The 18,053-nt window shown below is 35.7% G+C and overlaps 1 protein-coding gene across 1 annotated transcript in view; it reads left to right on the forward strand.

The window, feature by feature from the left end:
* The window catches only part of HIF1A (hypoxia inducible factor 1, alpha subunit (basic helix-loop-helix transcription factor)), a 49,692-nt gene that overhangs the window by 21,616 nt on the left and 10,023 nt on the right, over nt 1–18,053 (forward strand). Inside the window, exons 2-8 of the mRNA XM_006891786.1 lie at nt 2,503–2,693; nt 3,297–3,442; nt 3,527–3,611; nt 8,737–8,849; nt 9,564–9,766; nt 14,733–14,839; nt 16,617–16,764. Of these exons, the coding sequence (XP_006891848.1) occupies nt 2,503–2,693; nt 3,297–3,442; nt 3,527–3,611; nt 8,737–8,849; nt 9,564–9,766; nt 14,733–14,839; nt 16,617–16,764 (993 nt within the window). The remainder of the gene's footprint in view (nt 1–2,502; nt 2,694–3,296; nt 3,443–3,526; nt 3,612–8,736; nt 8,850–9,563; nt 9,767–14,732; nt 14,840–16,616; nt 16,765–18,053) is intronic.

Here is an 18,053-nt window from a genome sequence, read left to right on the forward strand (position 1 = left end):
GTCAGAACAGAGCAGGAAAATACTGCATGTATGGTTGAGGATCAGGAAAAATGTACAAGGATGCTTCTATTTCCATACTTTTTCAATCTATATGCAGAACAGATCGTTCGGGAGGCTGGGCTTTGTGAGGAGGAATGTGCCATCAGAATTGGAGGAAGACTCATCAATATGCATTATTCAGACGACACAACCTTGCTTGCTTGCTGAAACTGAAACTGAGGAGGACATCAGGTATTTGCTGTAGAAGGTCAACGACTGCAGTTTTTGATAAGGATTGAAGCTCAGCATCAAGAAAACAGATTCTCACCACTGGGCCAGTTGGCAACTTCATGATTAATGGAGAAGAGATAGAGATGGTTAATAACTTCAGCTTGCTTGGTTCCACAGTCAACACTCTTGGCACCAGCAGTCAGGAGATTATGGATTGCATTGGGAAAGTCTGCTGTCAGGGACTTCTCTAGAGTACTAAAGAGCAGTTATGTCATTCTGAAGACTAAAGTGTGTCTGATCCAGGCATGGTCTTCACAATTACATGCTATGCATCTGCAAGCTGGACAGTGACAAAGGATGATAGAAGAAGAATCAATGCCTTTGGGTTGTGGTGCTAGAAAATAGTGTTGAACATACAGTGGACTGCCAGGAGAACAAACAAGTCTGTCCTGGAGAGGGTGAAACCATGCCGCTCCCTGGAGGCAAGGATTTTTAAGCTCCATCTCACATACATTGTGCACAGGGCTGGAGGGGACCAGCCTTGGAGAAGGATATCATGCTTGGAAGGTTGGACACACAGAACAGGAAAGAAAGACCCAGGATGAGATGGATTGACTCAGTGGCTGGAGAAATGGGATTAGGTCTCTTGGAGGCAATGAGATTGGCTCAGGATAGGGCAGCACTCAGAGATAATGTACACATGGTCACTTGAGTCTCAGGCAACTCAACGGCACATAACAACAGTGGCTTGACCAGCAATGATTGTGTGGCTCTTTCACTAGCCGATTAATAGCTTTAAAATCATTTAAAACAAACAAAAAACCACACACCCAAACCCACAATGAACAAGTAACACTAAAGACTAGTTGAGTCAGTGGCCTCAAACCTCCCTGTGGATCATGATTTTAGAACTTTTAAAAAATCCAGATTCTGGACTCAGTCTAAAATCTACAGAAAGAGTTTTTACAAAAGTGGGGCTAAGAATTTGCAATAAAAGCCAACTTTGTTTTTAATATTTATTTGTTATTATTGAAAGAATATTTTTTGAGCAAAGGAGTTTTTCTATAACTTCTCACTGCCAACCTTACTTTGTGTGTATATCTTAATAAAACTTTAATTGTAAGTAAATTGCTCTCTGTGACCTATGTAAATTCTAGCAAATCCTTGCTAATCTGTTTGATTAAATTCATAGTGTTGTGCCACATGCTTGCATTTACTTAGTATACTGTTGTATCCATGATAGATAAGAGACTTCCAAGGGAGTGTTCAATCAGGATTGGAGAAGATTCATTAAAAACCTGTGATAAGCTGGTGGCACTGCTGTGCTTGCTGAAAATGAAGATTTGAAGCATTTACTGATGAAGCTAAGAGGCTATGTAGCCTTCAGCATGGATTAAACTTCAACATAAAACAAAAATCCTTAACAACATCATGAATTTGAATTTTTATTTTTTTTTTATTTTACTTGGATCCACAGTCATCACCCATGGAAACTGAAGTCAAATCAATGTATTTTATTGGGCAGATCCATTACAATTTCATATACATGTGAAAATTGGACAGTGAATGAGGAAGATTAAAGAATTGAATTAAGGTATTGGTGAAAATATTGAGTACATCGTAGACTACCAAAAGAACAAATAGGTATGTCCAAGAGTTAGCATGGTTAGACATCATCTCACATATTTTAGGTGGGTTATCAAGAGGGACCAACCCCTGGAAAAAGGCATTAATGTTTGATAAAAGAGTCAGCAGAAAATGTGTTTTTAACAAGATTGATTTTTAAATGATTATTTAGAAGTGATTTTAAGAAGATTGATTGATCCAATGGCTACATTGATGGATTTTAGGCAGAGCAGCAACTGTGAGGATTGTACAGTATTGGGCCGTGTTTTGCCCTGTTGTATGTAGGGTCACTACGAGTCAGATCCATTTCAATGGCATCTAGCAAACAAAACAGAGTACAGGGTTGGAAAGGTTGAAGTTATTTATTTCTAAAAAATCCCCATAACTGGATAAATACGTAATTTAAATAGTTTCTCATGATTTAATCATGTTCTCTGTACATTGAGAGTGTTTTTGAGTGGCTACAAAGGCCATTACATATACATAAAGCCGTACATATACAAGTTTTTTGTTGTATTTGCTTTTTGGCTAAAATTAAAACATGGCTTAAAATTTGACATGACCTGGAGGTTATGCCTACTTGTTTAAAGTTTGGTCTTGGACTTACTATGCAAGTTCCTAACATAAATTTTATTTTCTTCTTTACTTTCTATTCATGTTACATAGAATTAGTTCTGAACGTCGCAAAGAAAAATCCCGAGATGCAGCCAGGTCTCGTCGAAGTAAAGAGTCTGAAGTTTTTTATGAGCTTGCTCATCAGTTGCCTCTTCCCCATAATGTCAGCTCACATCTTGATAAAGCGTCTGTTATGAGGCTTACCATCAGCTACTTGCGTGTGAGGAAACTTCTAGATGCTGGTAAGTTGTTTTTTAACAAGGACTTAACAGACCTAAAAATGAAAAATTAGATGCAATTAGAAATTAATTTAGGAAAGGCAAATGATTTTATTTTGTTTTTCATTATATTATGATCAGTACTTTAAGTTTCAGTAATCAATATTTTAACCAAGCTTCATTTAGTTATTTTCAAATAATTTTCCTTTTTACATTCTAAATTAGTTTGGTTTATTCCTTTGATTATATTTTCTCTTTATTCTTTAATAATTATATTATTAAACTAAATTTTAACAATTTTTATTCTTTAACAAAATTTTATTTTAAAAGAATGGCTTTTTTTCTCTTTTGCTTCTCCTCTACTTATTTTCCTGTTAATAACATGACTCTTCCTTTTCTTCTTTACTGTTCATCATGAAATGCAGCTGGCAATTCTAATTTTAGTCTCTCTAGCCTCAGGCTTTGACTATTCTGTGTTAAAAGGAAAGTGGCAGGGGATAACAATTATAAAGAAGGAGAAATAGATGTATATATTAAAACTTGGTAGAACTTTATAAATCACCTAAATACCAATACTATTTAAATATATTTTTAACTAATTATTTTCCTATTTTTATAACCTTTTAGGTGATTTGGATATTGAAGATGAAATGAAGGCACAGATGAACTGCTTTTATTTGAAAGCCCTGGATGGTTTTGTTATGGTTCTCACAGATGATGGTGACATGATTTACATTTCTGATAATGTAAACAAATACATGGGATTAACTCAGGTAAAATACCCATAAAGAAAGAGATCTTGTATGTGTTTTTATGAGTTCATGGTGTAGATCTAATTTTTTAAAATGTGTTTACAGTTTGAACTAACTGGACACAGTGTGTTTGATTTTACTCATCCATGTGACCATGAGGAAATGAGAGAAATGCTTACACACAGAAATGGTAAGAAGAAAAGTATATTGTTTGATTTCATCTAACAAGTTATTTTGCATAGTTAAATAGTGTTACCAACTTTTAAATCTTGCTTTTGTGCTTGCCTAAGTCAAAATTTATTTCATGTTTAATAAAATGTTTCTTCTTCATTTAAACAATGTTACTCTAATTTTTAGTTATTTCATAAAACCTTGTCTAGTTGTGTTATTGGCTACCATTGAGTCAGTTCCAGTTTAGGGTGACCTGGTATGTATATGGAAGAACTGTGCCATAGTGTCTTCAAAGCTGTGATGTTTTTAAAGTAGTTTGCCAGGCTGTCTGGGTAGATTTGAACAATTAACGTTTGAGGTCATAGTCAAGTGCTTAACCATTGTACCTTCCAGAGTGAAACATATAAATAAAATAGAAAAACTAGGAAGCGATATTAGGACCATGGGAATCATAAATTAAATTTAAGGCAGTGGAAAATCATGGGCCAGGGTAATAGCTCTTGGGATTTTAGACAGTTATTAGAATTTGAGTGTCATTCTGGATGCACACTTTTTAATGACCTGGGAGCTTGAGGGTAGAATTTCAAGTGTATATTAAAAAAACCAACCTTTTACCCTCAAGTTGGTTCCTACTTATAAACTCCTGACAGCCTTCTAGAACAGAGCAGAACTGCCCTATGTGATTTTCAAGGCAATAATTTTATGAAACACATCTGCTATATCTTTAACCTGCAAAGCAGCTGGTGGATTATGCCACTGACTTTCTGGTTCGCAGCCAAACACTTGAGCACTGTGTCACGACATTTCCTTTCAGAGTCCAATAATTGCTTGTGTTTCAAATAATCAGATGTTCTAAGTTTTTTGAACATAGCTCTTGAAGTATGAATAAAATTTTATTTAATAGTCTTTTTATATTGTGCCTTCTGAAAGGGAATATGTTCATCATAATTTAACTTTTCACAACTGAAAGTCCCCATGATAGAAATTTGCTGTGCTTTGTAGTTGTACTTTGCTGTATGTTTGTTTGCTTCTTCATTCATCAATCTCATTTATAGAGGGTTTTTTTTTTTCTTTTTCTTTTTCATCACGTCTCATAATGGCTAACCTTTTTAGAGAGATTTTGATTCCCTGCTGGTACAGTGCTTGGGTAACAAATGAGTTTCCTACATGAGTTTCAGTAAGGTGTGTATTGGCTACTCAGTGAGCGGTTTCTGTAGCTCAGTATTTTCCAAATAGGTGAGAGTGCTGCAAAAGTAAAGTATTTTTCAGTTCAAGAGATTATGTTCAAACAAAACCTATGATGACATAAATATGTACATTATTTTGCTTTATTTGAAAAGGGGAGAAAAGATTAACTCATGGAATTTTTCATGCAATTAATTAACATACTAAATTGGGTCTTTATTAAAAGAACAATTGTTTATTAGTTCATTAAATTACTTTGGAATTCTTATTGCAAAGACTATCTGCTTCTTCTTGCAATTAATACAACTAAACAGGCAGCTAAAATTCAATAGAATTCTAACATATTAGAAATCTTTTTAAGGTATATTTCAGTTATAGGGAGATCTTGGCATGGTCCACAAGAACTTGCACTGTTAACACAAAGACTGCTCCTCTATGGCAGTCTGAATCCACCAGTGGTTTTGTGGGAGTAACTTCCTGCCATCTGATTAATAGTCTCAGAAACCCAGCAGTCATCTAGGAATCAGCTTCCACTTGACAACAAGTTACCAGTGGTTTTATTTTTTTGTTTCAGTTTAAAAAATAAGCATCCTTATTAATATTTTAGTTTGACATTTTATAAAATTACCATACTTTATGCAAACTTCCTATAAAAGCCTTTTTGAGCTGTTCAGTCTCATGAACAAGATTTAGCCCACAGACCATAGTTTTGACAGACTCTTGGGCTAGACTAAAAATTGATGGAAATGAAGACTTTTTTTAATTGGGTAATAATTTTTTGGGGGGGTAATAAATATAATGTGTTATTCTAATTAGATATAGCCCATTCAGTAAGAATTGTTAGTTTTTTTAAAAAATCCTAGTTAATGGATTTTTAATTCTGTAGATTTTCACTTTTAAAAAGGAGGGGCTATTGCAAACTGTTTTAATGATACGCTAAGTATATTTACACAACATAGTCATTTTATTCTTTCATTTAGATTCTAAAAAGATACATTCAACTATTGAATCACTACAAAATGTTATTTTTAGAGAAATTAAAATTCATTCTTAAATATTTTTTCTTGTATGTATTAATGCTTGTATAATACAGTTACTTGATTTTTGTTTTTATCTGAGTATCTCCATTTAATGTCCCTTTGCATCCAGAGCTAAATTAAGTTCAAATTTAGATTATGAAGTACTGAAAATACCTTGAAGAGTGTATTTGCAAGTCTCTACTACCACGACTACTACTCTTCCACCCCACATAAATCTACCCCATTATCACCAAGACTAGTATGACTCACGCGCCATCTTTTTAAAAAGATACACTGAAATCATTCTGTTGTGTGTACTGTCAAGTTGGAACTGACCCACAGCTGCTCCCTCAGTGCATTTTCAGAGGCAGTAAATCACGTGAGAGGAGATTGCCTGTCCTTCTCCCATAGAGCAGCTAGCAGATTTGAATCTCATGCCTTTGATTTGGCAGCATTGTTGTTTACAACTGGGCCACAAGCTCAAAGGCAGGTGGTTCAAATTTACCAGCTGCTCTGCAAGAGAATGATGGGCAGTCTTCCCATGTGATATACTGCCTCTAAAAACCCTCTGAAGGGTCAGCTAGGTCAGTTCCAACTCTGGTACGGAACAACAATGAAATTATTCTAGGAAAGGCATCATTTCTTATGGCATCAGTACTGAGTCTGCCCTTAACTTTCCTGTTGTTGTGTATCATCAAGTTGGAACTGACCCCTAGCTGACCCTTCAAAGGGTTTTCAGAAGCAGTAATCACATGGGAGGAGACTGCCCATCTTTCTCCCAGGGGGCAGCTGGTGGATTTGAACTGCATGCCTTTGGTATTGCAGCACAGCTTCTTGCCACTAGGCCACCAGTGCTCCCTTCCTAGTTCCATTGTTACATAAAAAGATTTTAAACATCTTCCTCAGTAGTCCATCTGAGTAATAGTTTTCTTCCACAGGAGTAATATTTGTAGTTACCATGCCTAAACAGAAACTTGTCACGGTTTTTTTTGCTTGGTTTGGGGGTGTTTTAAAATTGTTTTTATAGAAACATTTCTTTCAGTATGTTGTCAGGTGCCGTCAGTACAATTCATAGTGACCCTATAAATAACAGATCTGAACACTGTCCTGTCTTGTGCCATCCTCACGCTTCTTGCCCATTGCAGCAGTCACTGTGTCCAGTCCACTTGATTGGGTGTCAGCTTCTCTTTTCACCGACTCTGCCTTTCCAAGCATGATGTGAAACAAAGCAGTATATATTCTAACCTCAAAATCCTAGATCCTTTTGGAACCCTTATTTACATCAATTTTCAAGGTTGTATAGATACTACTTGTCTGTCACTTTTTCGTCCCCTGTGCTGGTAATTGGCTCCTAACCATATTCTAATTAAAACACGGAGCTGCTAGGTTTTTGAGTTCCCAATTGTTCTTCCTAGCTTGTTTTTTCAGAGGTTTTTGTATTTACATTTGAACACCACAGTTTGCTTATTAGGGTGTTTCCCTTCCCCCAAAATAATGGTAACTATCCCTTCTAACTTGTTCTTAAAATTTAGTTATAAGTTGTTTCTTCTACAGCCAAACTATACTGTGTTCCCTTGAGCGTGTGATATTTTTCTGTCTGGAATGCCTTCTAACTTACCTGTACTTGAAATTCTAATGCTCGTTTTACTAAGACACCCTCTTAGTTTCCTAGACCTAGAAATCATGGTTTGGTTTCTCTCTCTCACTCTCTTTTTTTTTTTTTTAAAGTATTTTTTATTTATACTTGGGATTTTTCAGTTACTATTAGGTGCTATCAACTGGACCATGACTCATACTGCAGGACCATTTTACAATCTCTGCTGTGCTTAAGCTTAATTGTTAAAGTAACTATGTCAAACCATTCCTGAGGGTCTTCCTTTCCTTTGCTGAATTTTACCTTTTCAAGAATAATACCCTTTTCCAGAGGCTGCCCTACCTCTAACATGCCCGAAGTATAATGAGATGAAGTAAGGGAACACCCTGACTAGACTTTTAAAACAGATTTGTTCTTATTGAAGTATTTCCGTACTCTGCCAACACCACAATTTAAAGGCATCAGTTCTTCAGCCTCATGACTGTTGACTGTTTTGTTTTTCTTGGCCTTATAAGAAACTACATTTACTTCATGTTTCATTTCTCCAGGACAGATAGTGTGTGTCTTACTTGTCTTGATATTTCCTGCAATATCTAATTTAGACCTTAAATAACAAGCCATTTTCTACTTAAAACATTCCAACCAATAAAAGATAAATCACTTTCTTACCTGTTTATTTACTTGATATGTAATCATTTTTTAGTTATATGAGGTTTAGAATGAGAGTAAATAGACTTCCATTTATTTAATTCTGACTTTATTTCAGTAGTTTCTAATAAGTCAGTCAATAGAATTTTTCCCTAATAACAAATTAGAAATAATCACCTGCCTGATTTAAAAGGAGATTTAAGAAAGAATCGGTTTTATAAAACCCTAAGTTACTGTTTCAAAAATTCAATAAATAGGGGGGTGACGGAAATAAGAAAGATCTTGTGTGAAAAACAATGTATTCGAACTTTGTAAATAAATCAATATAAAATTTTTAAAAGAAAATTCAGTAAGTATATGGAGTGCATAGTACATACTGCACTAACACATGAAGCTATCTTTAGATTGTGTTCATTGATAACACAGCTGTAGCATGAATTCATACCATATTTATATTTACTATTTTACCAGCTTGAATGTGAAATAATTTTCCCCCTTTCTTTATTTAGCTCAGGAAATCATTATAGTCATGAAGCATTATTATTAGTGGAAGTGTGTCAAATATATTGAAGTAAAGAAAAGAGTGTGAATCCCTGCTTATCTTGAAATTGAATTGAATACTACTTATATGCTTAGCATTTTGCTACTCTTACTATCACAAACTGGTATAGTTAACCTTTACCTCTTGCATTCATTAGGTCCTGTTAAAAAGGGTAAAGAGCAAAACACACAAAGAAGCTTTTTTCTCAGAATGAAGTGTACCCTAACTAGCCGGGGGAGAACTATGAATATAAAGTCTGCAACATGGAAGGTAAATAAGAAGAATTTGTGAGTAGTAATGAATTTTAGAGACAAATTCATGTATCTTGACAATTTTAGTATTAGAGTATCATTAAGATTACTGGAAAATGTCACAGATGTTTCTTGGCATTTGCGGATTTAACATTTGGTCTTGCAACTAGTGTATGGTTTCCATAATATATTCCAAAAATATTATCAGAGAACAAAACTCTAGGAAGGCATGATTCAAACATGAATCTAAAAAAGAAAATTGATTACCAAACAAAGAATAAAGGAATTTGACTTTTGCATTCATAAAGTTTATGATTTAGAATTTTTTTTTCCTACTGAAGTCTAATCTCTTGCTTTTTTTAATGTATTCCTTTCTAGCTTTGAACAACTTAATTTAGTTTAGGTGTCTTTTCTAGTTCCTTGCCTTCCCAAAACAACTACTGAAAGTAATTTCTTTGCTTACTGTTAAAGTCATCAGAGCAAAAATTAACCATCATTGATGAAAAAGCAGCCTATTAACAAGAATAGTTATGTCATGAGTTATATCACAAAACATTTATTTTAAGGGGAAACATTTATTCTGAAAATATTTTAATAAGTTTTAATCCATTTATGACAGTGAATTTTATCAAAGCTTACTTGCCATGTCAGACTCAACTACTTAATCCCTGCATTTTCTTCCTAGTTCTACAAAGTTTTCTTCAGTTCGCTTTTATTTTTCATTCATGTACAGGTACTTCATTGCACAGGCCATATTCACGTTTATGATACCAATAGTAACCAGTCTCAATGTGGATATAAGAAACCACCTATGACATGCCTGGTGCTGATATGTGAACCCATTCCTCATCCATCAAATATTGAAATTCCTTTAGATAGCAAGACTTTTCTTAGTCGTCACAGCCTGGACATGAAATTTTCTTACTGTGATGAAAGGTAAATAGTATAAATTATAATATGAAATTTTTAGTTGGTTTAGAATTTAATTTAAATATGCTGTAGTAAAGACTCAATGGTAAATTGAATCCATCTTACTACTAAGTTTAGTAAATTATGTGTGGACCTCAGTAAAAATAGGTTAACCTTGCAAATAAATTCAGTCACATTTATTCAATACTGAACTATGTATAAGTAACTACCAGATACAAAGATTATTAACAAGAACTCTTTTTTTTTTTTTTTAAAGACTCTCGTATTTAAAGAAGAGTGCTCTGGTGACATAATCCATAGGGAGTTGCACTATTAACTTACAGCCTATGCCTCCCTGGCAGTTCAAATCCACCAGCGGCTCTGTAGGAGAAAGATAAACTCTTCTTGTATGATTTACGCTCTTGGAAACCCAATGGACAGTCAGCTATTTATTAGGGAAAAAGGTTGCAGAGTGGAGGAGGCAAAGAATATCTCACAGTGTTAGTCCAGTAGTCCCCAAGCTACATTAACAAAGCACAATTCCTCAATTAGTGAAAGTCCAATTTCAGTTCAGCAGTACAAATGAGCCTCGGGTTTCCTCAATTGTCCAACAAAGTTATCTCAGAGAAGTTACAAGTCACCTTTTCCTTTGGTCATCCCACAAGCAAAACCTTCCAGGGTTCCTCTGGTTACACCTTGTCACATTATCTTCACAGCAGTGCCAAGTCTCTTTATCCTCTCTCCACCACCATTTTTCACAATGTGCAAAGCACTTTTTTATATTGGTCCCCCTGCTATTGATGATTTATAAGCCCATGGATCTGCAGTTAAGGTATCTGAAGACCATTCCCCCAGTGGTGCTAATACAGTGGATAGAAAAGCTGATTTTCAAGGTTTCCAACACAATTATAAAGTAGGTGTCTCCATAACTACACTGCTGCCCCAAAGAGTACATCATTACCAAACACTGCTTTCCTTTCTATAGTCCTCATTGTGGTTAATAATAAATAACTACTGTAGACATAATTATTTTTAAAAAAACAAAAATATTTGGAAGTCCTTTTTTAACCTTTTTTTCATCCTTGTCAACTTAAGTCTTGTTGATGCGGTCTATTAAGTACTTTTTTTTATCTATTCACTTTTTTGCATGCTTGAGCTCCTGCTTTTTCATTTTTCAGTTACCACCTTTTGCTGAACTTTTTCCATTGTTCTAGGAGTCACCCTCTAACAGCAAAGTTGTGCCCTTTTAAACTCATCCAGATAGTCAGAAAGTAAACTTCCTATTGCCAAAACTAGATCATGTTACTTTCCTATTAAAAATACTTCAATTTCTCCTCTTCATAACAACATAATGTTAATAATATGCTAGGAGAGTAGGAGTTATGTTGGTTTGGTTTTTGGGGGGTTTTTAAAATTTTTTTATTATTTTTTTGTGTGAGTACCATTGAATCTGATCCAACTGGTACAGGAGGAGATTGCTCTCCTCCAGCGGAGCATCTGGTGGATTCAACCAAGTGCCTTCAAGGATTGCAGTGCATCTTCTTGCCCCTAGGCCACCAGAGCTCCTGGTTTGTTGTGTGTTTTGTTTTGTTTTGTTGGTTTTTTGTTTTGTTTTGTTTTTTAACTTATCAAAAGCAAAAATGTTCATTTAAAAGGAGGAAAAGATAAATGGACATTAGGCAATCAAATAAAAATTTCTTAGCATAGTAAACAAAGATATTTATAGTCTGGCCTTTGCCCACCTCTCCAGTTAAACATAAAGTGAGAGATCTATTCACAATTACCTTTATGCTAATTTGGTCTCCAATGTCCTATACTCAGACAGTTCCCCACATGTTTTAATGTCTAAATGACTTTATATACTATTATTTAAATTATTTGTTTATATGTTCCATTTCCATCATAAGGGTCTGCAACAGTAGTTAAAAGCATGGATTCAGTGGCCAGACTGCTAATTCTTAAATTAACTGTCTTAACTTCAAATGATCTTGGACATACTAGCTGTTATTAAGCATCACTTTCTTCATTGCTAATAATATATCTTAATTCCTATCTAAGTTTTTGCTTTGCAACACAGGTTTCATAGTCTATTAAAAACAGTTGTTGAACAAATTTTTAAGTCCACACTCTTCAGTAAAGAATGTAAACTATGGATTTTTCTAACATTAATTAACTTTACTTTTGTTCTCCAAATATGAATAAAACTGACCTTCAGGGGAAGTGTATTCTTTTTATAACTTCTTGAATCCCTTATTGTTAGGGGTCATCAGGTTGGCTCCCTTTCAAAACACTGCCTTGTCCTGTCCCATCCTCACACGTGCACAGCTATGACTGAACTCACTGTTGCAGCCACTGTTCCTCATAAGGATCTTCCTTTTAGTCTCTGACTCTCTACCCAGCATGATGTTCTTCTCCAGGGCTTGGCCCTCCTGGTAACATGTTGAAAGTACATATCCTTGTTCCTCTAACAAACATTGTAGCTTTAGTTCTTCCAGAACAGATTTGTTTTGTTTTGTGGGGTTGTTTTTTTTTTTTCGCAGTTAATAGTATCGTCAGTATTCTTCACCAACATCACAATTCAAAGGCATCCGTTCTTCAGTCTTACTCATTTTCCAGTGTTTCTACATATACGAGATGACTGAAAATACCATGGCTTGAGTTAGGTGCACCCTAGTCCTTAAAGTGAGTCTTTGCTCTTCAACAATTTAAAAGAGTACTTGAGAGAAAATTTACCTAATACACGGTTTGAATTCCCCCTGCCCGGTGCTGCTTCCATTTTTGTTGATTGTGGATTCAAGTAACATGAAATCCATCACAACATTAGTCTTTTCTATTTTTCATGATGCTGCTATTGCTTCAGTTGTGAAGCTTTTTTTAATGTTGCGATGTAATTGATAGTCATTGAAAGGCGCTCTGGTAACACAGTGGGTGATGGGTTAGGCTGCTAACTGAAAAGTTGCAGTTAAAACTCTACAGCCATTCCAAGAGGGGGAGTAAATAGTCCATTTCAGAAACAGACCGGAGCTGTTCTACTCTGCCACGTAAGGTCCCCTTGAATCAGTTGGCACTGTATTTGGTTTTGTCGGTCTTCTACCATAATGTAGTATTTGAATGCTTCGGGTCCTCTGCCTTCTGCAAGCAAAGCTGTATCATCTGCATATTCCCAGTTATTAATCCTTTGTGACAGATACATCGCACAGCAGACTAGAAAGCTCTGATTGACCTCTAATTAAATGAAAGCTTCTTAAAGTGACCTAAAAGGTGTTCACTAATCTGATCCCCTGTCAATTTCTCCACCATCATCTCTCTACTACCGGCTTTATATTACCCCTGCCTACCACATCAGAGTCTTTACTACTTTTATGTTACCAAGTATGTTCTCAGCTCTGGTTTTGACTGTGGGAAACCTTCCTCCTGAAATGCTCTTGCTTTGGAGCTCGTCCATGCTCATTAAGGCTCTACTAGAAGTTACTCCCTTTTCCGCCATTCCTATGGATTGGGGTTGTCGCTTTGATTCCTACAGATAGTCTCATCACTTAGCATGTTGTTTAATAAATAGTGTGAAAATAATTCTATAGCAGTTTTATTTAAAACTATAAACTATGATTTTGTTGTTGTTAGGTATCATCCAGTCAGAACTGACCCATAGCTGACTCTCCAATCTCTTTCAGAAGCAGCAAATCACACCAGTAGAAACTGCCCATCTTTCTCCCACAGAGAAGCTAGGGTATTTGAACCATATGGTTTCAAGTTGGCAACACATCTCCTTATGATAAAACCAGTAAAACTCTAAAGATAAAACGATAAGTAACATGTTAACCAGAATTCTCCTTTATAATGCTGCCACCTAGTGTTGATAATGTTTTAAGTTCTCTGTTGGTTTTTTTACCAAGTCTGTTGACTAAGGAGGATAGAAGGACAATGATGCCTTTGAGCTTTGGTGCTGGAGAGGAGTATTGAGGGTTCCATGGACTGCTAGGAAAACAAACATTCATCCTGGAAAGGGTTAAACCGGGCTGCTCCTTGGAAGCAAGGATTCTGAGGCTCCGTCTGACATACTTTGGACATGTTGTAAGGAGGGACCAGTCCTTGAAGAATGACATCATGCTTGGTAGGGTGGAGGGACAGCGCAGGAGAGGAAGGCCCCCTATGAGGTCGGTTGATTCAGTGACTGGGGTAATTGGGATGGGAGTGTCAGAGACAGTGCGACTGGCACAGGACAGAGCAGAGTTTAGGGCTGTTGTACATAGGGTCACTATGAGTCGCAGGCGACTCGACGGCACATAACAACAAGAACAATTCATATTTATTTAAGTCTTTTTATTCATATACTTATTTTGGAACTATGATAGCTCTTGTCTTAAGTATGGCAACATAAGCAGCGTCATCTTTATATCTTTTTTTAGGAGAATGGAGTTTGACCTATAATACATTATATAATTCTGATTTTTGCCAAGGCAGGAAAATGTAAAAGCTTAATCCCAGAAATACTGCAAAAGGGATCATTTCTATTTAGCACAGTGAATTATTCTATAAGATTATGGTTTCGTAGAATGCTGCAGACTTAATCTACATTTTAAATTAAACATCAGTGACTACCTTTATTATTGCCATCATTTAATTTAACATTATTTTGTGTGTTTTAATAATCTTTCTTGTTACCAAAAGGATGCACAATAAGATATATTAAAAATACGTAACTTGTTTCTATGAAGTGATTAAAAAAGAATCTCATAGAATGAATCTAGAGGAGTTATAGAAATGCTTGTTGCTTTAAGATCCTACCGTTACTGAAGATAAATGCAAATTTAGTCTAAGCAAAGGAATTTTAAAATTCCTTGCCAATAAAATAACTCTGAAAAAGTAAAATATCTCTTTACCAATTACTCTGTTATTTGTTTGCTTACCGTTTCATTTAACTGAATTAATAGTCTATTAAGCCAGAAGAACTTTTGAGTCATTCATGTCATTTCTGATCCTCCCCCCCAAACAGAATTACTGAGCTGATGGGATATGAACCTGAAGAACTTCTGGGTCGTTCAATTTATGAATATTATCATGCTTTGGATTCTGATCATCTGACAAAAACTCATCATGATAGTAAGTAGGGTGGGAAAATACATCTAATAGACATGAAAAAAAGAAGTAATGCAATACTGAAATTCATTTTCAGAATCCATACCTAATACTCAGGGGCACACAGAAAATAATTGTAGAATGAATTTGTGTTAAACATGATGCACATTAGTAACAAGTAGCCTTGAAATAAGATAGGACTGAATTTTGCTTGCTCAGGTAAATGATGTTAAAGGTCCCAAATTAAAATGTGGGAATTTCAAGGGAGCTCTGGTGGCCTAGTGGCAAGATGCTGCACTGCAATCCCAGAGGTATGCAGTTCAAATCCACCAGATGCTCTGCTGGAGAAGGAGGGGGTAATCTGTACCAGTCGGATCTGATTTGACGGTACACGTAAAAATAGTACACACAAAAAGGTGGGAATTTCTCACTTAACATTTACTCTATCCTTAACTATACTAACTCTAAACATGACTTCACAACACAATGGGGGGTGCACAGATTGTCACTCACTAAGTTATTGTGATTAGTACTGAACGGCAAAGTGGTTTCAAGTCTGCAGTCAGAGCTCAAGGACTCATGATAGTGTCATTACTATTTACCCAATGTTGTTGTTGTTGTCATTGAATCGAGCAAGATTGATAGCAACCCTATGAACAAAAGGCTTGAAGCCCCTCTACAACTATCAACATTTATCAAAGTTCATAGGGTTTCCAGAGGCATGTTATTTAGAAGTGATGCTACTCCTGCATCCAATTTACCCAATACTTTCTCCTAAATGGCACCCTTAGAAAGTGTAAGCAATTAGTATGTTCAGCTGTTTGCTGAAAGGTTGGTGATTTGAGTTTACCAGGAACACCTCAGATGAAAGATTGAACTCGCTGCTTCAGAAAATCAGCCACTGAAAATCCGGGAGCACAGGTATCTCCTCTGGCCCACATAGGGTCGCAGTTACCACCACTCAGCATTAACTAACTGGCAACTGGCACTGAGTCTCCTGAGTAAACAATTAATTTAGATTGCCTAAATCATTGATATAATATTTATAATCAAATATGCTGACAGTTACTAGAAATTCCTTTGTTGTTGTTTTACACTGCTGAGTTGGAACCAACCCATAGCTGACCCTCCAGTGGATTTTCAGAGGCAGTCATTTGCATGGGAGTAGAATGCCCATCTTTCTCCTGTGGAGTGGCTGATGGATTCAAATCAGTGCATTTGAGTTTGCAGTGCAGCTCTTCACCACTGAGCCATAAAACCTCCCTTAATATCAGAACCAATTGATAGCTAACTCTTTAGTGAGTTTTCAGAGGCAGTTAATGGCATGAGAGGAGAATGCCCAACTTGTTCCAGAGCAGCTGATGGATTTGAACTGGTGCCTTTGTGTTGGCAGCACAGCTCCTTACCAGAGCCACCAGAGCACCCTGAATTATCTTTAGTTCTCTGTTAACTCTAACAGAAATACAAAGAAATAGCAGCAGTGGCTTTTTTTTTTCTTCAGTGATCTCTGATGTATCAAGGTGTTCATAATTCGCTAGTCTTTCAAGAGAAGTCATAAAATTTTGGTCTCAGCTGGCCCTTATTCCTAGCTTTTATTATTTAAAGTGTAAATTGTGGGGCTAGGAGAAGAAAATGAGTACATTCTTATCTATATTGGGTGGGTTTTACTGTTTTAATCTCAGTTTAAACAATACACATGATTTCATTAAGCATTTCTCTCTTTCTAAAACTATGATCAGCATTCATTAATTTGACTGAAAATTCAGTTATTTTCTCTTTAAGATTTTTTTTTCTTTTCTAGTGTTTACTAAAGGACAAGTCACTACAGGACAGTATAGGATGCTTGCCAAAAGAGGGGGATATGTCTGGGTTGAAACTCAAGCAACTGTTATATACAACACAAAGAATTCTCAACCACAATGCATTGTATGTGTAAATTATGTTGTGAGGTAAGCTTGAAAAATCAATGTGCTTGAGGGGTTTTTTTTAACAGTAGTTCTCTTTAAGTATTATTTTATTAGCATTTTAAAGGGTCTTTTGCAGCAGATCTACCCCATTTTTTGACTGTTGCTCGCTTTCAGGGGCATTGATTATAGATCTAAAGAAACTGAAATCCTTGATAATTTCAACATTTTCCGTTTAATATGATGTTGCATATTGGTTTACTAAGGATTTTTAGTTTCTTGATATTGAGGTCTAATCCATGCTGAAGGCTATATGGTTTAAAGTGTTAAAAAAGTAAAACTGTCGCTTTCAGGACTAAAGCTATAATATTTTCATTTGCTTTTTATGCATGTAAAAGCTGCACAGTTAATATGGAAAACTCAAGAACTGATGCATTTGAATTATCACTATGGAAAATTAATGCATTTGACTTATGTGTTATAGAATAATATTGAATATCCGGTAGACTTTCACCCAGAAAAACAGAGTACCCATCTTTTAAGAAGTACAGTCAAGAACGCTCCTTTGAAGTAATGACAGATTTTGTCTCACTTAATTTGGACCAGCTGTAGTGAAAGACCTCATGGTTGGTAGAGAGTCAGTGGCAAAAAGGAAGACCCTCAATGAAGTGGATTGAGTAGGCTCAAACATAGCAACAAGGCTCAAACACAGCAACAAATTTGAGGACATGAGAGCAGGCATTAGGTTTTTTAGTATGCATATGTGATCAGATGAGTTTTATTTCACATCCATTTTTTTTATTATAATTTATAGTATTCTGGTCTAGGTTTCTAGGACTGCTATTTTCAAATCTGTTGTTCATAGGGTTGCTGTGAGTCACACTCAACTTGATACCACCTGACAACATCAAAGCTATAGTGGTAAGGATTGTGCTGCCAACCCAAAGGTAGGCAGTGAGAATCCACCAGCTGCTGTTCTGCAAGAGAAAGATGTGATTTACAGCCTCCAAAATCCAGCTGAGGGTCAACCATAAGTTGATTCAAACTCAATAGCAATGAGTTTCAGTTGGTTTGGGATTTGTTTATGTAATATTAACAGTAACTATCTGCCCCAATTCTTCCTACTAGTCTTTAAAACGATTTTGAAAAAATAACAGATTTCCTGTGGATTAATTTGATGTTGTCCTAACAGTTATTCAATAGGTACTATTCCCAAAGCAGCTTTTTTGCTGTTTTTTTTTCTCATAATTCCAGTCTTTTGAACCCTTGTTTGTGTCATAGGTCTACTACTGTGAGCTTGAGGGGTTTTCCTCATTTCTTTGTATTTCATCTAT

This window comes from Elephantulus edwardii, unplaced genomic scaffold (assembly GCF_000299155.1).
Source record: "Elephantulus edwardii isolate Elephantulus edwardi_28Jun2011 unplaced genomic scaffold, EleEdw1.0 scaffold00104, whole genome shotgun sequence".
NCBI classification, from domain to species: Eukaryota; Metazoa; Chordata; class Mammalia; order Macroscelidea; family Macroscelididae; genus Elephantulus; species Elephantulus edwardii.